Source organism: Salmo salar, chromosome 24 (assembly GCF_965601325.2).
Source record: "Salmo salar chromosome 24, fSalSal1, whole genome shotgun sequence".
NCBI classification, from domain to species: Eukaryota; Metazoa; Chordata; class Actinopteri; order Salmoniformes; family Salmonidae; genus Salmo; species Salmo salar.
The window spans coordinates 2,502,180-2,524,480 of NC_138314.1; the positions used below are offsets into that span (position 1 = coordinate 2,502,180).

Sequence of the window (22,301 nt, forward strand, 5' to 3'; positions counted from 1 at the left end):
AACAGTGGCAGATGCCAGAAGCACCAGGCATTACTAGGCCATACAATGCCCTGCTGCCAGTCCCTCATAACAAGATGGGTATCTGCATTGACAATGTAGTACAGGTACTAGCTGTCCTATCAATATGAGGCCCCATATGTCGGTAAAAACAAGCCTATTTTCAAATGTTTAAAAATATATTGCAGGTTAGGGCGCACTCAGTTTGAAATACATTTTATACCCCAATACTGAAATTCTCTCATCGCTGTCCAATCAGAAGGGGGTATTTTTGTAACGGTGTACTGTACTGTTTACCAACCAGTTGGGAGTGCCGTGGGCTGTATAGGAGCATGTGCAGACTAAAAGTATACAGTGTGTGATAATAAAACAACCAAACCATGCACAGACGTCTATTCCACGTTGGTTAAATTGGGAGGAAATTGGTCATTTCATTGAAATGATGTGGAAACAACATTGATTCAACCAGTGCGTGTCCAGTGCTGCATTAATTTTTAGATGTATAAATTAATGATATGTACCCAATGACTCTTGAAGAATATAACTTATTAATGCCTTACGAGCTTAGTTCAACTGTTGTACCCCATCAGAACCCCAAATATAAGCTTGTTTTACTCAAATGTTTGCAAACAAAGTAAATGTAAACTAACAAACTATATAGCCTCAAAAAATGGTTTAAGCTATAATTTTGATATCATGGATGGTCAGTCCTTGCATCCATATCTATGTCTATGAATTTGAAATTGGGTATACTTCTACAGCCCCATCCCTCAGCTTTTTACTGAAACAGGGGCGGGGAAAACTCTTTGTTATTGTTCCAACTGCTGATTGTCGCAACAACAAAAAAAACAAGAGCAGAGGGGCTCGCTCATATTCATTATGTGATGTCTCTGATGCGGATTGGATGCACAGTAGCATTATGTTAATGATGGGTGGGATGTGCAGAATGAGTAGGTGATGTCAGCTCCCAGTTAGCACAAAGGGAAATAAACATGGCGACAGACTGGAGTGTCTGGCAGGGATATACACTAACTTTAATAGTTTTCCTATGGTGGATAGCAGGCACAGGAGCCGAGACGGGGGTCCTGGAGACTGGTAGTCCCACCCGGATCTTCGGCATGCGGCTGGAGAGGAGTGACAAGCCGGCCACGACCACCAATGACGGGGTGATTCAGGTAACAGAAGAGAGCAACACCTTCCTGAGGTTCTACGGGCTACAGATTCTTCCTGACACCTCGTCACAGATCAGATTCACCGACCATGAACATGAGGAAGGTGATGTTACCAGCAACAATGCTCCTTTTAACAGAACTTGTGCAGACTATAGTAAAGATATCGTTATCAGGGGTGGCATGAACGTGAGCCACCTCCGAACCTGGGGGGTTCTGAGTTTGAAAATCAAGCCTCTCCGGAAGAGCGAGCCCCAGAAGGAGTATGGGCTGTGCGTCCAGGAAAGCCAGGATGGCAAGTGGTACCTGTTGGGTGAGGATGACGGGAGGCTGCGGGTGGTGGAGGAGAAGAAGTCCATGCTTCCTATGTGGTTCCAGTGCATCCTCATCTGCTGCCTGCTGGTACTGTCAGGTATGTTCAGCGGGCTTAACCTGGGACTCATGGCCCTGGATCCTATGGAGCTCCGGATAGTCCAGAGCTGCGGTACCGAGAAGGAGAAGAGGTACGCCAGCAAGATCGATCCCATTCGGAGGAAAGGGAACTATCTGCTATGCTCGTTGCTCCTGGGTAATGTGCTTGTCAACACAACGCTCACTATCCTTCTGGATGACTTGATAGGGTCAGGCCTGGGTGCTGTGGTCGCCTCCACTATAAGTATTGTCATATTCGGGGAGATTGTGCCCCAGGCTCTGTGCTCTCGCCACGGGTTGGCTGTAGGAGCCAACACGATCATGGTGACCAAGTTCTTCATGTTGGTCACCTTCCCCCTGTCATGGCCCATCAGTAAACTCCTGGACTGTGTCCTAGGCCAGGAGATTGGTACTGTGTACAACCGGGAGAAGCTAGTGGAGATGTTGAGAGTGACGGAACCATACAATGACCTGGTCAAAGAGGAGCTAAACATGATCCAAGGTGCGCTCGAGCTCAGGACCAAAACCGTTCAAGATGTCATGACACCGATCAGTAACTCCTTCATGATCCACAGCAACGCTGTGCTAGACTTCAACACCATGTCAGAGATCATGGAGAGCGGGTACACGCGCATACCGGTGTTCGAGCACGAGCGGTCGAACATTGTGGACATCATGTTTGTCAAGGACCTGGCTTTCGTTGACCCGGATGACTGTACGACGCTGAAGACTATCACCAAGTTCTACAACCACACGGTCCACTTCGTGTTCCATGACACCAAGCTGGATTCCATGTTGGAGGAGTTCAAGAAAGGTTTGTTTGGATACGGGGGCTGAATCCCAAATGGCACCCTATTCCCTATGCACTACTTTTGACCAGGGCCCATAGGGCTCATTTGGGACACAGTCAGGGTCACAGAGAGGGAAAGTAGTGAGTGTGATGTGATGAAGGTGGTTTTGTTCACATTGATTTGTTTGTTTACCTTGTCAGTAAACAAGTTATTTACAACATGCTGATGGGGGCTCTTACGATGGAAGTGTGTGTGTGAGGTGAGGTGATAGAGAGAGAGAGAGAGTGCGAGAGAGAGAGACATGTCACTGTGGCACACCTCACCCTCACCTGACAAATGATCACTTGACAAATGACAGAGACACTTGTGCACAAATACAAACATGTTTTCTCTCACTCAGTTTCAGCCACGTTTAAGTGGTTGTTGGAGAGCAGCTGTAGTTATTGATTCTTTCTGTGGGCTTGTTTTATGTTTTCAGTATCTCTTGTCTGGAGTATGCTTCCTGCTATGTTCCTGGTTTACCCCATCCGATTTCTCACACTGTCTAAACGTATCATATACCTGATCTATGTTTATGTTTCCATTCATTTAGAATTAGAACCACAGCAGCCTTGTAATTCTCATGCTACTCTCATCATCTCACTCAACCTTGAACAACATAGTTCTACAAGGGTTGGCAGATTCAAATCAAATCAAATGTTATTTGTCACATGCGCTGAATACAACAGGTGTAGACCTTACAGTGAAATGCTTACTTACAAGCCCTTAACCAGCAATGCTTTAAAAAGTTGAAGTAAAAAATAGATAAGTAAAACATAGAAAATAAAAGTAACAAATAATTAAACAGCAGCAGTAAAATAACAATAGCGAGGCTATATACAGGGGTACCGGTATTGAGTCAATGTGCGGTGGCACCGATTAGTCAAGGTAATTGAGGTAATATGTACATGTAGGTAGAGTTAAAGTGACTATGCATAGATAATAAACAGAGAGTAGCAGCAGCTTAAAAGAGGGGCCTTTTGATAAGCTGTTCAGGAGTCTTATGGCTGGGGGTAGAAGCTGTTAAGAAGCCTTTCGACGACATCATCGATACACTTATTGATGAAGCCAGTGACTGATGTGGTGTACTCCTCAATGCCATCGGAAGAATCCCAGAACATATTCCAGTCTGTGCTAGCAAAACAGTCCTGTAGCTTAGCATCTGCTTCATCTGACTGCTTTCTTATTGACCGAGTCACTGGTGCTTCCTGCTTTAGTTTTTGCTTGTAAGCAGGAATCAGGAGGATAGAATTGTGGTCAGATTTGCCAAATGGAGGGTGAGGGGGGGCGTTGTATGCATCTCTGTGTGTGGAGTAAAGGTGGTATGGATTGTTTCCCCCCCCTGGTTGTACATTTAACATGCTTGTATAAATTAACTAAAATGGATTTGAGTTTCCCTGCATTAAAGTCCCCGGCCACTAGGAAAGCCACCTCTGGATGAGAGTTTTCCTGTTCGCTTATGGCCGTATACAGCTCATTGAGTGTGGTCGCAGGGGCAGCATCGGTTTGGGGTGGTATATAGATAGCTACGAAAAATACAGATAAAAACTCTTGGTAAATAGTGTAGTCTACAGCTTATCATGAGATACTCTACCTCAGGCGAGCAAAACCTTGAGACTTCCTAAGATTTTGTTCACCAGCTGTTGTTTACAAATATACGTAGACAGCCACCCCTTGTCTTACCAGAGGCCGCTGTTCTATCCTGCCGAAAAAGCTTAAAACCCACCAGCAGTATGCTTTTCATGTCGTCGTTCAGCCACGACTCGGTGAAACATAAGATATTACAGTTTAAATGTCCCGTTGGTAGGATATACGTGATCGTAGTTCGTCTAATTTATTATTGATTGATTGTACGTTGGCTAATAGGACCGATGGTAAAGGTAGATTACCCTCTCGGCGACAGATCCTTACAAGGCACCCGGACCTTCATCCTCGATACCTCCTCATCTTTCTCCTGCGAATGATGGGGATGAGGGCCGTGTCGGGTGTCTGAAGTAAATCCTTCCCGTCTGACTTATTAAAGAAAAAGTATTCCTTCAGTACGGGGTGAGTAATCGCTGTCGTGATATCTAGAAGCTCTTTTTGGTCATAAGACACAGTGACAGAAACATTATATTCAAAAGAAGTTACAAATAATGCGAAAAAACATACACAATAGTACAATTGGTTACGGGATCGTAAAATGGCAGCCATCTCCTTCTGCGCCATTCTTTCACTGCATGATCCCTCAACTTTAGACACACTCACCCTCGCAGACAATACTCTTTGGTTTAAAAAAAAATGATTTAATCAACAATACACAACATAATCAGGGATGAAAGTAAGGTGGTACAATAATTAAAACAAAATATCAAGAAAATTGTAGGCTATTGCACCATTATTGATCATTACCATGTCATAGGCATGAACAATGTGCGAATGGACTTGTAAACTAGAGGTATAACCTACTGTACGCTGCAAAATGCGATGTGGTTCGACAATTGGCCGACACCGAGACACCTGGAGGGGGGTGGAGACAAGCACAAAGACAGGTGAAACAGATCAGGGTGTGACAGGTTATGTCAGTAACTTCCAGTAGCCACTAGATGCAGTTGTAATAAACACAGCTGTTTCTGTTTTCTTCCTACAAATGTTGCTCTATCTTTTGAAAGGTTTAAGCTATAAAATATTATGACCCCATCACTGAAAGACACGACTCTGTCCATTTACAATGCCCACAAGTCGAACAGAGTGGCCCAGGCACTAAATCAGACTGGGTGAAAAATGACATCATCAATAGCTAGGTTTCCATCCAATTGCCTACAGATTTTCATGCGAATATTCAAAAATCTGCATAAAAACAATATGAGCATTTTCCCACCAGAGATGTTTCCATCAAATTGACTTGTTGCAGATAAAAGGCTGTGCATGATAACATACTGTATATAAAAATACCTTTTGCAGTTAAATTCCCATGTACCAAATAAACATTTTAAGGTAAATGGGTTTCCATTGCATTTTACTGATGGGTTTCTCACCAAAAATGTTGCATTATGTTGCGTGTGCCCACTCTGGTATTGGCATGTGCGCCAACAACACGCAGGGTGCAAATATGTTGTTGGCTAGAGCTCAAATATAGCATACATGAAGAGATTATTATGAACAAAAGTACTACATTATTTTTCTTTGTCAAACAGCAGCCAAGCATCGATGATCATATCACAAAAATAAGACTCTAGATATTTATTGGAAAGGAGCATCATCTCATCACTTTGCAATTTCACCACCCTGTGAAGTTCATCATAATTTATATAATCTGTAGCCTAATAAACTGCACGCTTTCCCAAGGAGTTTTAGTGGGAGGACCACACAACATGTCGTCGCGTGACTCCAAGTTTACTTCGATATGATGGTTATTATATACACATGTGCGTATATAAGCGTTTCCACTGACATTTCTCGCATATTTCATTTTACTGACACAAAATAATCCCACCTGGTCTAGTGTATTTTGAATTGTAGACAAAAGTTTACCTGAAACATTTTCTGTTTCCATCAGGCCTGTCATGACTTTTTTTATCCGACCTCTACTTTACTCGCATAAAAGGGCTCGATGGAAACCTGTTTAGTGATGAAGTTCTTACAAAATTATTGCCTGGTGATCTTCTGAACTTCCCAATACCTTCCTGATGCATTTCAGTCACTTCAAACCATACCTCCTTCAAATTTAAGTAGTCAGACTGATTTGTAATAGATTGTCATAGCCCCAATTAAAAAAGTCTACATTGGCCGTTGATTACATCCGTTGTTTGATTTCAAAATGGGGTCGCTAACCCAAAAAGTTTGGGAACCCATGATGTACATTAGATGGTCCTGGGTAAAATACTCTCTTAGAAAAAAAGTGCTATCTAGAACTATTTTTTCTAAGAGTGTAGGCCTACATGAATCACTGAAAAAGTCTGGTCAGTGGTCAATGTACAGGTTATAGACTAGCTTCCTGTTGTAATGGCATGAAAAAACAACATGTTTATCATTTGTGCTCTGTAATGTAGTACAACATTACTCACCGATTTCTCATGAAGTGTGTATATTCCTCATCCTAAAGGACACTCCATGGGGTGTATGCATCATCATTTCCTCGTCATAGAGGGATAATAACACAAACCTTTTATTTATCCAGGCTGCATCACATGATTGTGATTGGGAGTCCCATAGGGCGGAGCGCAATTGGCCCAGTGTCGTCCAGTTTTAGCCGGCGTAGGCTGACATTGTAAATAAGAATTTGTTCTTAACTGACTTGCCTAGTTAAATAAAGTAAAAAATAATAATAAATATATGGCTAAAGTATCTATTATTCCTCAATGTATCAGTCACTGATTAATATACATTTGCATTTTAGTCATTTAGCAGACACTCTTATCCAGAACAATTTTCAAGAGTAATTAAGGTTAAGTGACTTGCTCAAAGGCACATCAAAAGATGTTTCACCTAGTCAGTTCAGGAATTAGAACCAGTGACCTTTCAGTTACTGGCCCAACATTCTTAACCACTAGGATACCTGTAGCTTCATTACATCATTAAATATATCCCTAGTCTCTTCCCACAGCTGCTGTGTCTCCACGCCAGTTGTCAACTGTCTATAGATTGTCATTGTGATCCTGGGCCTTGTCTATCTGTGCTGGCAGATATATGCCCACCCTACCCTGTGCTTTGGCAGTTGTTAGGGACCGTGTATATGTGTGCATGCATGACAGTTCAATGACATTGCTTCATGATAAACCAGCCCAATGTTTTTTATTGTCTATGAAATTTAGCCTTACCCTTTAGACATTATGTCTGGTCCTTGAGTCGATGTCCATGCCTGTGCAAACACCTAATTAGCATAATACAAAATGCCTGTTAAAATCCGTCTGTTTAAAGGTCCAATGCAGCTGTTTTTTTTAAATCTCAATATCAAATAATTTCAGGGTAACAAGTAAGTACCTTACTGTGATTGTTTCCAATTAAAATTGTCAAAAAGAAACTAAAATAACTTCTTAGCAAATAGCTTTTCTTAAGCAATCATTTTGCTAGGACTGTCTAGGAGTGGTCTGAGTGGGGAGTGGAAACTGAAAACTATTTGTCAGAAAAAAAGGCGCTATCCAGAACCCTTTTTTCTAAAGAGTGTAGGCCTACATGAATCACTGAAAAAGTCTGGTCAGTGGTCACTGACCAGGTTTTAGGCTAACTTCCTGTCCTGCTCTGTTGTAATGGCATGGAAAACAGCATGTTTATCATTTATGCTTTTCTTATTGGTCTATTAACTAATTTACCGCCTGGTGATGTCACATCGTTGGAAAGCTGTGGAGGTTGTTGTGAAGAAATCTGTTGACTGTTAAGCCTATGCATTAAGGAAGTTGTTGCGTGGGTGTGGCTCTCATCTGCTTTCTCAGAGCCTCTCTTTATTTCCTTCCTTTTCACTCTTTCTCTTCCTTTCATTCTCTCTTTTATCTTACCCCTCACTCTCTCTCTCCTTCTCTCTTTCTCCTCTCTCTCATTCTCTTCCCTTCCCTCTCTCTTCCTCATCTCTTATCTTAAACAGTTGGCTCATTGTTTCATATTTCTTCATAGTCAATCATCGCCCTCTGAACCTTGCACCCAGCAACATTCTCCACCTGTACAAGGCACTCCCTCCGACACATAGGGCTGAACTCGGGACACACCGCTCTAGGAAGACTGTAAATTGACCTTTGGCACATGTATCTAGGAACAGGAGTATGACCTTAGATCGGTATCTAAGTAACTTCATACTACTTCAGGTGAACAAGTGATGCACACACACCACACATACGTACACACATATAGACACACATAAACACACACACACCTTTATGACTACTGTCAGATGTTGCCTAATCCTCATGCTGACAAGACTCGTCACGAGACAGTCAGACATGAGTGATTCTCTGTCTACTCCTCCTTTGTGTGTTAGACAACGCCAGGCCAGGGTGTTTCCCTTTCTGTTTCTCTCTCTATCGCTCTCACTCTCTTTCCCTCTATCAAACGGCTGGAAAGAGGATTTAGGCCTAGGTGTTGCTTCCTCTCCTCACTCCTCACTGTAACTACTGGCTGCTGCTGAGGTTTTCATTGGTCGGTGTGAAGCATGTGTGAGGCCAGTGTGATGTGTTCTATTTTAACAAGACTGACCCCCAAGTGTTCTGCTGCTGAGTCACTGAGGGAGTCTTTGAATATCTCGTGCACACACATGCACACACAGAACAGGTCAAGCCTAAGAATTTACCAACACTTTACCAATACATTGAGACTCTGTGGTCATATGATTTAATTAAGTCAGAGATTAAGAAACACAACCTGAGAAATGTGATATGAACGTAGCCTTCCTGAAGTACAAATTCATTGCAGCTTTCACACAAAATCTATCCAGGCCTATTGAATTGTCAGTTTAATAAATTTTATCTCAAGATCTGATTTTGCTAAAAACATAAACAGGGCAACAAAGTATCCAATACTCCGTTATGGCATCATGAAAGCGACAAATTAGGATTTAGTGGCCATCTTAATATCCGTCATTCTCTCTCTCAGCCTCAGAGCATCTATTGTTTTGGGTACAACGGCCTAAGTCTTTGTCTTGAAATACCACACAGGGTGACAATGTCAGCATAGGCATTAGGCATCCCGTTACTTCAAGCGGAAAAAGTTTTGCAACAAAATCAAGAGTTTCTATTGGACAAATTCAGGTAGGTCCCTCCCCTTTTGCTTCAGTTTCGTTTCTATCATAAAAGGTAAATGGTAACTTTTGAAAGACGTTTTGCAACAGACCGAACATTCTGCAACGGAATTCGACTAATGAATACACCCCAGAAGTCCTGACCCTAAACCTAGACCACTTCCTCAACCACACTGTTTGCTCATATTGGGTGAGAAGGGGTGAATTGTGTAAGGTTGGCTGTTACCAACCACAACCACAACCACAACCACACACACACACACACACACACACACACACACACACACCACACACACACACACACCACACACACACACACACACACACACCACACACACACACACCACACACACACACACACACACACACACACACACACACAGCACTGACTCACTGACCGTGCCTGCAGGACTGTCGTTCCTCTTTGCTATGGTTTGAGAACAGAAATACTGGTGGTTGTTATTACTGCATATCATTGGATATCCTGCAATAATTGGCTGTTGAGACTTCTGCAGGTTTTTTTTTATTCATGGGAATTCACTAAAAAGCTATTCAGAAAATATTCACACCCCTTGACTTTTTCCACATTTTGTTGTGTTACATCCTGCATTTAAAATTGATTAAATGTATATTTTGTGTCACTGATCAAGACACAATACCCCATAATGTCAAAGTGGAATTTTGTTTTTAGAATGTTTTAGAAATGCATTAAAAATTAAAAGCTGAACTGCCTCTAGTCAAATGTGCTTATCAAGTCACATAATAAGTTGCATAGACTCACCCTGTGTGGAATAATAGTAGTAATAATACCCCATGATTTTTGAATGACTACTGCATCTCTGTACCCCACACATGCAATTATTTGTATGGTCCCTCAGTCGAGAAGTTGATTTCAAGCACAGATTCAACCACAAAGACCAGGAAGATTTTCCAATGCCTCACAAACAAGGGCACCTTTTCGTAGATGGGTGAAAATAAAAACAGCAGACACGGAATATCCCTTTGAGCATGGTAAAGTTATCAATTATGCTCTGGATGGTATATCCATACACCCATACACTACAAAGATGCAGGTTTCCTTCCTAACTCAGTTTCTGGAGAGGAAGGAAAATGCTCAGGGATTTCACCATGAGGCAAATGGTGATCTAAAACCGTTACAGAGTTTAACGGCTGTGATAGGAGAAAACTGAGGATGGATTAACAACATTGCAGTAATGCCACAATACTGACCTAAATAACAGAGTGATAAGAAAGAAGCCTGTACAGAATACACATTTTCCAAAACATGCATTCTGTCTGCACTAAAGTAATATTGCAAAAAATGTGACAAAGAAATTAACGTTTTGTTCTGATTACAAAGCGTTATGTTTGGGGCATATCCAACAAGACATCACTGAGTACCACTCTTCATATTTTCAAGCATGGTGGTGGCTGCATCATGTTATGGATATGCTTGTCATTGGCAAGGACTAGGGAGTTTGTTAGGATAAAAATAAACTAAATAGAGCTAAGCACAGGTAAAATACTAGAGGAAAACCTGGTTCAGTCTGCTTTCCAACAGACACTGGGAGATTAATTTACCTTTCAGCAGGACAATAACCTGAAACGCAAGGCCAAGGCAATACGACATTGAATGTTCCTGAGTGGCCTAGTTATAGTTTTGACTTAAAACGGCTTGAAAATAATAATGTATTAAAGAATAATGGGCAAATATTGTACAATCCAGGTATGCAAAGCTCTTAGAGACTTACCCCAAAATCACTCACCTTTGATGTCAAAGGTGATTATAATATGTGTCGACTCAGGTGGATGAAGTAAAGATATTTTAGTGTTCTATTTTTCATAAAAAATTAATAAATTGTATAATTTTTATCAATTTTAATCCCACCTTGTAACATAACAAACGTGTAAAAAGTCAAGGAGTGTGAATACTTTCTGAATGCCCTGTACATATTGTATACACTTTTATTTCTGGGAATTAAATAGGCTGCTACGAATTAACAGGAGAAGCCTGTCATTCTGTCCTAATTCTTGATCATACTAATAGTATGCTGTATATATGTTTTTCAGCTTTTCATTGGAGAAAGAGTCATAAAAAAGACACAAACAGGTTAAAGTGGCTAGACAAGTAGAAAAGTTGTGTATAGCCTACTTAGAATTCAATAGAGAAATAAAGAAAAAAAGAGCTTGTCATTAAATGCTCCTCTGTCTCTTGTAACTGCACATATCAACAGCCACTTTAGGAGAATAAGCACAGGGCCTCTCCTCTACTATTTTCAAATCAAATACATTTTTATTGGTCACATACACATATTTCGTAGATGTTATTGCGGGTGTAGCGAAATGCTTATGTTCCTAGCTCCAACAGCGCAGTAATATCTAACAATACACAGCAATACACACAAATCTAAAAGTACGAGAATGGAATTAAGAAATATAGAAAAATTAGGACGAGCAACGTCAGAGTCCAGAGTATGTATGTGTGTCTGTGTGGCTGGGCTCCCTGCCTGTGCCATTAAACCCCTACAACTCATCCAGAACGCCGCAGCCCGTCTGGTGTTCAACCTTCCCAAGTTCTCTCACGTCACCCCGCTCCTCCGCTCTCTCCACTGGCTTCCAGTTGAAGCTCGCATCCGCTACAAGACCATGGTGCTTGCCTACGGAGCTGTGAGGGGAACGGCACCTCCGTACCTTCAGGCTCTGATCAGGCCCTACACCCAAACAAGGGCACTGCGTTCATCCACCTCTGGCCTGCTCGCCTCCCTACCTCTGAGGAAGCACAGTTCCCGCTCAGCCCAGTCAAAACTGTTCGCTGCTCTGGCACCGCAATGGTGGAACAAGCTCCCTCACGACGCCAGGACAGCGGAGTCAATCACCACCTTCCGGAGACACCTGAAACCCCACCTCTTTAAGGAATACCTAGGATAGGATAAAGTAATCCTTCTAACCCCCCACCCCTTAAAAGATTTAGATGCACTATTGTAAAGTGGTTGTTCCACTGGATATCATAAGGTGAATGCACCAATTTGTAAGTCGCTCTGGATAAGAGCGTCTGCTAAATGACTTAAATGTAAATGTAAATGTAAATGTTTCTATATATACAGTGCCTTTGGAAAGTATTCAGACCCCTTGACTGTTTCCACAATTTGCTGAGTCACAGCCTTATTCTAAAGTGGATACAAAAATAGAAAATCCTCAGCAATCTACACACAATACCCCATAATGACAAAATGAAAACAGGTTTTTAGAAATGTATGCAAATTTGGCAGCATTTACAGCACTACATCACTTTTACATAATGAAGCACCTTTGGCAGCGATTTCATCCTCAATTCTTCTTAGATATGACGCCACAAGCTTGGCACACCTGTATTTGGAGAGTTTCTCCCATTATTCTCTGCAGATCCTCTCAAGCTCTGTCAGGTTGGAGGGGAACGTTGCTGTACAGCTATTTTCAGGTCTCTCCAGAGATGGTAGATCGGGTTCGAGTCCGGGCTCTGGCTGGGCCACTCAAGGACATTCAGAGACTTGTCCCACGAAGCCACTCCTGCGTTGTCTTGGCTGTGTGCTTAGGGTCGTTGTCCTGTTGGAAGGTGAACCTTCGCCCCAGTCTGAGGTTCTGAGTGCTCTGGAGAGGTTTTCATCAAGGATCTCTCTGTACTTTGCTCCGTTCATCTTTGCCTCGATCCTGACTAGTCTCTCAGTCCCTGCTGCTGAAAACATCCCTACAGCATGATGCTGCCACCCCCATGATTCACTGTAGGGATGGTGCTAGGTTCAATCCAGACATGACGCTTGGCATTCAGGCCAAAGAGTTAAATCTTGGTTTCATCAGACCAGAGAATCTTGTTTCTCTTGGTCTGAGAGTCTTTAGGTGCCTTTTGGCAAACTCCTAGTGGGCTGTCATGTGCCTTTTACTGAGGAGTCACTTCCGTCTGGCCACTCTACCATAAAGGCCTGATTGGTGGAGTGCTGCAGAGATGGTTGTCCTTCTGGAAGGTTCTCCCATCTCCACAGAGGAACTCTGGAGCTCTATCAGAGTGACTATGGTGTTCTTGGTCACCTCCTTGACCAAAGCCCTTCTCCCCCGATTGCTCAGTTTGGCTGGGCGGCCAGCTCTAGGAAAGTCTTGGTGGTTCCAAACTTCTTCCATTTAAGAATGATGGAGGCCAATGTGTTCATGGGGACCTTCAATGCTGCAATAATGTTTTGGTACCGTTCCCTAGATCTGTACAGCGACACAATCCTGTCTCGGAGCTCTACGGACAATTCCTTCGACATCATGGCTTGTTTTTGCTCTGACATGCACTGTCAACTGTGGGACTGTAGTCTATACAGTCAATTTAATTTATCACAGGTGGACTCTAATCAAGTTGTAGAATCATTTCAAGGATGATCAATGGAAACAGGATGTACCTGAGCTCAATTTTTAGTCTCATAGCAAAGGGTTTTTTATACATTTGTAAAACTTTCTAAAAACCTGTCTTCACTTTGTCATTATGGGGTATTGTTTGTAGATTGCTGAGGATTTTCTTTATTTAATCCATTTTAGAATAAGGCTGTACCAGTCTAAAAGTTTGGACACACCTGCTCTATCATGACTCAAGATATAACCCAGATTCAGACACGGGAGGCGGAGAGTACAGTTCTCAGATTATTTATTCGAAACACGGGGCAGGTCAAGGGCAGGCAGAGTTTTGTGATCAGGTCAGAGTCAGGCAGGTACAGGACAGCAGGCAGTCTCGGGGTCAGGGCAGGCAGACTTTTGTGATCAGGTCAGAGTCAGGTTGGTACAGGACGGCAGGCAGGCTCGGGGTCAGGGCAAGCAGAATGGTCATAACTGGGAAAAAAGCAGGAAACAGAACGAGAGAAACAGGAAGGCGGGAAAGAATGCTAGTAAGACAAGTAGTAAGATGAGTGACATACTCATTCCAGGTTTCTTCTGTATTTTACTATTTTCTAGATTGTAGAATATTAGTGAAGACATCGAAGCTATGGAATAACACATGGAATCATGTAGTATCCAAAAAAGTGTTAAACAAATCAAAATGTATTTTAGATTTTAGATTATTCAAGTAGTCACCCTTTGCCTTAATGACAGCTTTGCACACTTTTGGCATTTTCTCAACTTCATGAGGTCATGAGTCACCTTGAATGCATTTTAATTAACAGGTGTGTCTTGATAAAAGTTAATTTGTGGAATTTATTTCCTTCTTAATACATTTGAGGAAATCAGTTGTGTTGTGACAAGGTAGGGTTGATATCCTCTCTGGGGTAGGGGGCAGTATTTTGACATCTGGATGAAAAGCGTGCCCAAAGTAAACTGCCTGTTACTCAGGCCCAGAAGCTAGGATATGCATATAATTGGTAGATTTGGATAGAAAACACTCTAAAGTTTCAACAACTGTTAAGATAATGTCTGTGAGTATAACAGAACTGATATGGCAGGCAAAAACCTGACAAAAATCCATCCAGGAAGTGTGATTTTTTTTATGTTTGTAGTTTTCCATTGACTGCCTATACAGTATCCAATGATTTAGGACTCAGATTGCACTTCCTATGGCTTCCACTAGATGTCAACAGTCTTTAGAAATTGTTTCAGGCTTGTATTCTGAAAAATTAGGGAGTAAGACCACTCTGAGTGAGTGGATAGTGGAAAGTCCCCAGACCTGTTTCTGCGCGTGACCGAGAGTGCGCCTTTCTTGTTTTTCTTTTATATTGACGAAGCTATTGTCCGGTTGAAATATTATTGATTATTATGACTAAAAACAACCTGAGGATTCATTATAAATATCGTTTGATATGTTTCTACGAACTTTACTGATACTTTTTTGATTTTTCGTCTGCCTGTTGTGACGGCCTTTGAGCCAATGGATTACTGAACAAAACGCGCCAACAAAATAGGTTTTTTGATATAAAGAGGGACTTTATCGAACAAAACAAACATTTATTGTGTAACTGGGAGTCTTGTGAGTGCAACAATATGAAGATCATCAAAGGTAAGTGATTCATTTATTCGCTATTTCTGACTTTTGTTACTCCTCTACTTGGCTGGTTACTGTTTGTAATGTTTTGTGTGCTGGGCGCTGTCCTCAGATAATCGCATGGTATGTTTTTGCCGTAAAGCCTTTTTGAAATCTGACACAACGTTTGGATCAACAAGAAGTTAATCTTTAAGCCGATGTATAACACTTGTATGTTTTATGAATTTTTATTATGAGTATTTCTGTTTTTGAATCTGAGGAAGACCCAGAGTTACCTCTGATGCAGAGGATACGTTCATTAGTTACCAGCCTCAGAAATTGCAGCCCAAATAAATTCTTCAGAGTTCAAGTAACAGACACATGTCAACATCAGCTGTTCAGAGGAGACTGTGTGAATCAGTCCTTCATGGTCGATTTTCTGCAAGGAAACCACTGCTAAAGGACACCAATAAGAAGAAGAGGCTTGCTTGGGCCAAGAAAATGTATTTTGGTCTGATGAGTCCAAATTTTAGTTTTTTGGTTCCAACCGCTGTGTCTTTGTGAGACGCAGAGTAGGTGAACGGATGATCTCCGCATGTGTGGTTCCCACCGTGAAGCATGGAGGAGGAGGTGTGATGGTGTGGGGGTGCTTTGCTGATGACACTGTCAGTGATTTATTTAGAATTCAAGGCACACTTAACCAGCATGGCTGGCACAGCATTCTGCATCGATACGCCATCCCATCTGGTTTGCGCTTAGCGGGACTATCATTTGTTTATTTTTTTTTAATATAAATATATTTTGATTTGTTGAACACTCTTTTGGTTACTACATGATTCCATATGTGTTATTTCATAGTTTTGATGTCTTCACTATTATTCTACAATGTAGAAAATAGTCAAAATAAAGAAAAACCCTGGAATGAGTTGGTGTGTCCAAACTTTTGACTGGTACTATATATATATATATATATATATATATATATATATATATATATATATATATATATATATATATATATATATATATATATATATATATATATATATATAGTATATTTAATCATAATGCAATGCGGAGTTTCTGGATACAACCCTTAACTGTGGTATCTTGGCCATATACCACAAACTCCCAAGGTGCCTTATTGCTATTATAAATTGGTTATCAACATAATCAGAGCAGTAAAAATAAATGTTTTGTTATACCCATGGTATACGGTCTAATATACCACAGCTTCCGGCCACATTTCCCAGTCTAGAGCTTCCCGCGACAGTTCCCAGTCCTACAGTCCGGAACCTTCTGGAGATGGCCTACAGTCCGGAACCTCTTGAAACGGCCCACAGTCCAGAACCTCCTGAGATGGCCCACAGCCCGGAGCCTCCTGAGAAGGCCCACAGTCCGGAACCTCCTGAAAAGGCCCACAGTCCGGAGCCTCCTGAGAAGGTCCGCGGTCCGGAGCCTCCAGCAACGGTCGGTGGCCCAGAGCTTCCACCGATGCTGGCGGGTTCGCAGGATGAGAGGGTTCTTTGTCCTGCACCAGAGCCACCTCCTATGATGGCGGGTTCGCAGGATGAGAGGGTTCTTCATCCCGCACCAGAACCGCCTCCGATGCGGGAGGATCCGCGGGATGAGAAGGTTCTTCGTCCTGCACCAAAGCCGCCACCAACACTAGACACCCCCCCAACCCTCCCTTTTGGTTTCAGGTTTTGCGGCCGGAGTCCGCACCTTCGGGGGGTGGTACTGTCACGTCCTGACCACAGAGAGCTTGTATTTTGCTATGGTAGAGTAGGTCAGGGCGTGACTGGGGGGTTTTGTCTAGTTTATTTATTTCTATGTTGTGTTCTAGGTTCCTGTTTCTAGGTTGGGGTTTTTGTATGATTCCCAATTAGAGGCAGCCGGTCATCGTTTTCTCTAATTGGGGATCATATTTAAGTTGTTGTTTTTCCCACTAGTGTTTGTGGGAGATTATTTTGAGTTGAGTTGCACCTCTTCGTCACGGTTTGTTGTTTTGTTTATGGTTTATTGTATGTTTTGCATAGTTTCACATTACAATTTAAATATGTAGAACGATACCCACGCTGCGCTTTGGTCCGTTCCTATACACACTCGTGACATATATTCTGTCTTGTGTGTGGCCAAATTAATCATGTCCCTGCTTACACATATCTGGGCATTTGGATAGACGATAAGCTGTCTTTTAAGAATCATATTGATGAGTTAAAGGCCAAGTGCAGTCAGAATTATGTTTTTTCTGTGTTTTTTTATCATATTGTACACCAGCTGATGAAATTAACACTGTAAAAGTGTGACAAAACATGGTCAGTGTTATTTCCTGAAACGCTATATATACAAAAGTATGTGAACACCCCTTCAAATGAGTGGATTTGGCAATTTCAACCACACGCGTTGCTGGCAGGTGTATAAAATCGAGCACACAACCATGCATAGACAAACATTGGCAGTAGAAGGGCCTTACTGAAGAGCTCAGTGACTTTCAACATGGCACTGTCATAGGATGCCACCTTTCCAACAAGTCAGTTTGTCAAATTTCTGCCCTGCTAGAGCTGCCCCGGTAAACTGTAAGTGAAGTGGAAATGTCTAGGAGCAACAACGGCTCAGCCGTGAAGTGGTAGGCCACACAAGCTCACAGAACGGGACCGCCGAGTGCTGAAGCCCATAGCGCGTAAAAATCGTCTGTCCTCGGTTGCAACACTCACTTCCAAGCTCCAAACTGTCTCTGGAAGCAACGTCAGCACAAGAACTGTTCGTTGCGAGCTTCATTAAATGGGTTTCCATAGCCGAGTACCCGCAAACAAGCCTAAGATCACCATGCACAATGCCAAGCATCGGCCGGAGTGGTGTAAAACTCGTCGCCATTGGACTCTGGAGCAGTGGAAACACGTTCCCTGGAGTGCTGAACCACGCTTCACCATCTGGCAGTCCGATGGACAAAACTGGGTTCGCGGAAGCCAGGCGAACGCTACCTGCCCCATTGCATAGTGCCAACTGTAACGTTTGATGGAGGAGGAATAAAGGTCTGGGGCTGTTTTTCATGGTTCGGGCTAGGCCCTTTAGTTCCAGTGAAGGGAAATCTTCACGCTACAGCATACAATGACTTTCTAGATGACTATGTGCTTCCAACTTTGTGGCAATAGTTTGGGGAAGGCCTTCCTGTTGTAGCATGACAATGTCCCTGTGCACAAAGCGATGTCCATACAGAAATAGTTTTTTCGAGATCAGTGTGGAAGAACTTGACTGGCCTGCACAGAGCCTTGACCTCAACCCCATCGAACACCTTTGGGATGAATTGAAACTCCGACTGCGAGCCAGGCCTAATTGCCCAACATCAGTGCCCGACCTCACTAATGCTCTTGTGGCTGAATGGAAGCAAGTCTCTGCAGCAATGTTCCAACATCTCATGGAAAGCCTTCCCAGAAGAGTGGAGGCTATTATAGCAACAAAAGGGGGACCAACTCCATATTAATGCCATTGATTTTGGAATGAGATGTTTGACGAGCAAGTGTCCACATACTTTTGGTCATGTAGTGTAGTTGCTGGTTGAAAATACAATCTACACAGGACCTTCTAATTAGCAGGTTTGCATGGGCGGGAGTTTTTCTGTTTTTCATGGTGACATGACCATGTGGTAGATTTGCTAATAGACCAATAACAAAGAGAGTGTCAAACCTCTCTGCCAATAACAGCTCAGTTTCAGTTTTCCCCTCCTAACTCAGACCATTCCCAGACAGTCCTAACAAAATTATTGCTTGAGAAGTATTTTTTTTGCAAAAAAAAGCAATCTTTGCCCATTTTAATGGAAATGTATGTATCAAAATGAAAATAAACTAATAAATACATTTACTCAATGAAATTGTATCTTTCAAATTATCTTTCTCAAAACGTCTGTATGTTGACCCATACAATAATCTGTACTGTACATTTTTTGTTCCTAAAACATTTTGGTGACCCTACTGCAGTTCCCCCGCGACCCCACTAGGTGTCGGGACCCCGACCTTGAATACCACTGTGTTAGGATGTGTTTGCTGTACTGTAACAGAGTGACCATGGCCAAAGTCCAGCTACAGTCTTAATGACAGATACGGATACACATCAACATCTTGTCAGCGATCAAAGCAGGGCAAGCAGAGGAGTGTATGGTAAAATTGACTGGGCGGGTAGTTGTTTTAATGCAGTCATACTGGCCCTTTAGCATTAACTTAGCATTAACGTAGGCTAACAATGATATTTCAATAAGGATATTGGTGACTAAAAGTCTGTCCTGGAGGCAGTGACAAAGTAATGTATGGCTCTAACATTCCATGGACATTAACTTTGGCCTGTAATATTGATCTCTCTCTCTCTCTCTCTCTCTCTCTAGGTAAGTCCCACCTGGCTATTGTTCAGAAGGTGAATGACGAGGGGGAGGGGGATCCGTTCTACGAGGTGCTGGGATTGGTCACCCTGGAAGACGTCATCGAGGAGATCATCAAATCAGAGATCTTGGATGAGTCTGACCTCTACAGTGAGTCTATAAAATGTAACACACTCATAACACATTTATTACATCTTCGCTTTTATGTCATATGAGCCTGTAACACATTTATTACTTGCACTGAAATAATAGATACAAGCTATACCCTTTTCACACTACTGAGCCAAACAAAGCTGAGCTGTACTTTGCTCACCTGCTTATGCATCCACCATGCTGGAAGGGACAATGTGAATTGTCACCACAGTATGGTTCAGTAAGGTTCAGGATGGATACTGTGAAAAGGGTATTAGAAAAGGCTGTTATTGGTTTTATATAAGACATAAGGATGTATCTCTGATTCTGACCTGTCCTTTATGTTGTCTCTCTCCCTCCCAGCTGACAACAGCAGAAACAGGAAAAAGGTGGCACCCAATAAGAACAAGAGGAACTTCTCTGCCTTCAAACAGAGCGAGAGCGAATCCAAAGTCAAGATCTCCCCTCAACTGCTATTGGCCGCTCACCGCTTCCTGACTACAGGTTAGAACGTGTGACCCTGCCCACCAACCAAAATAATGACATGTTGGGGCAATCAACCTCCCAACCACACCATACAAAGCAAAACACTCACATGCACTATAGAATCACCATATAGTATGTTATTCTCAGTTGGTAAGATACAGTTACAACTCAAGGTCATGGTTTCAATTCCTGCAGGTATTAAACATTCATTGTAAAAATGAAACATTCTCAAACCTATTTGAATGTAATTACATAAATGATTCACTTGTAGTAATCTATGTAACACAAAGTGTTGCCAGCACCACTAGTCATGTGGTCTGTTGTAGCATGCTGTCAGCTAGAGCGAGAATGCCGTTGTAGTTACCTCTTTCTCTAAAATAACAGACAGAGCAGTGTTACAGCATGCCTGTCTGTGTCTGTCTCTACAAGTCTCGTTGTCTTTTCTTTTTGTCACTACTGGGATTGTTTCAGTGTCTATATCAGTCTATCTCACCACTCTCTGATGCTGTCATTCTCCTGTTTCCTCTCTTTCTGTCGCTTCTTTCTCTCTGTCTTTATGTCTCTGTGATGTTGCTGACATCATGTCATCACCACTAAAGACAAGCAGCATATTGTTGGACTACTTTATCATTGGATCATTTCAATTCAATGTATAGCTGTGATAAACCACAGCCTTATATATGTCTGTGTCTATAATATATGTCTAATATACTGCATGTCTCTCTCCCATCCAGAGGTTAATCAGCCCATACCAGATCTCATATATGCATAAAGTACCTTACATATTGTATGTACAATATATTTATCTTCCTGCCTCATCCAGAGGTGACGTTGTTCAGCCTGTCCCAGATCTCAGACAAGGTTCTATTGAGGATTCTAAGACACCCAGACGTGATCCAGGAGATCAAGTTTAATGACAGTGACGAATGCTGTCCTCAACACTATGTCTACCAGAGAGGGAAGGCAGTTGACTACTTCATACTCATATTGCAGGTAAGGCCTCTCAATGGTCGATTGTTCGTTCTGTCTCTCTTTTTCTCTCTCAACTCTTTTATAACCTCTACAAACAAGTTTAACAAACAACTAACAGGTTAATTCTGTGCACCAACTGAATCACATGCTACATCAAATTCCCACATGAAAGGTTCCTCTTTTGTTAGTTCACTAGTCATTGCTTACTCTATTCATACTGGACTATATAGGCCTGAGCAACACGCTCTAACATCCCTGCTACATGTAACAAATGGCAGCTCCCCGTCCTGTCTTGACGGGCGTCATAAAAGGGTCCACAAAGCATTTTTAATCCCAACCTTTATTCAACAATGAACTGGGTTGATGGAGGGAAGCTTTTTGTGTAACAACACTAACACAGAGGGAGCCTATACATTTTGGGGCGGCAGGTAGCCTAGTGGTTAGTGTGTTGGGCCAGTAACTGAACGGTTGCTAGATCAAATCCCTGAGCTGTCCTTCTGCCCCCTGAACATTGCAGTTAACCTATTGTTCCTAGGCCGTCATTGTAAATAAGAATTTGCCTAGTTAAATGAAGGTTAAATAAAAGGATAAAAATAATCAATCAACCACACAGCCAGATTAACCATCCTATTTAAGGACTGTTGAGAATGCCGGCTTTGGACTCACACCTACACTCTCTTCGACATATTGCGCTCCCAAGCCTGTATATTCATCTCCGTGCAGATAAAGCGAGGAGAAGAGACGAGGAGGCCACTTTAGACTATTGAGATGCTGGGCAGGGCAGGGCAGGGGGTATAGTCAGGGGGTAGCGTTAGTGCAGCTGGTACTGCAGCAGGAGGTTAGAGGCTGCAAGGGATGGAGCGGAAGGTACTGGGGGCTCCTGGAGAGGGCATGGTGTGTGGTGAACAGTGGGCGAGAGAGGGGAGGGTAGAGCGAGGAGAGAGTGTAAGTGCAGAGGAAGGAAGGGATGGGGGGGAGAAAGAGAAAGACACATTTGGGTCCAGAGGGGCCTGGCCTTCAGTAATTGATCCCTCTTATGTAAGGGGAAAGAGAGGTGGAAAAGGGGGGGAGGAGAAGACACCATGCGTACCATGCTGTCAGTTATCTGTGTATCAAAACACAAAAAATGTGTTTTATTTATGTTTTAACTTTATTTAATCAGGGAGTCGGAGTGAGACCAAGGTCTCTTTTACGGATGAGCCCTGAATTACATAAATTACATAAAATTCACGCGTAATATATGTATATAAAAATATATACACTA

General features: G+C 42.4%; 1 protein-coding gene across 1 annotated transcript; it reads left to right on the forward strand.

Annotated features, from left to right (window-relative positions):
• Positions 1 to 999: 999 nt before the first annotated feature.
• LOC106584879 (metal transporter CNNM4) lies at positions 1,000 to 21,160 on the forward strand. The gene is made up of 4 exons (XM_014170484.3): positions 1,000 to 2,391; positions 19,454 to 19,597; positions 19,943 to 20,083; positions 20,889 to 21,160. Exons 1-4 carry the CDS (start codon positions 1,116 to 1,118, stop codon positions 21,158 to 21,160), a joined length of 1,833 nt encoding a protein of 610 aa, XP_014025959.3. The 5' UTR covers positions 1,000 to 1,115.
• The last annotated feature ends 1,141 nt before the right edge of the window (positions 21,161 to 22,301 follow it).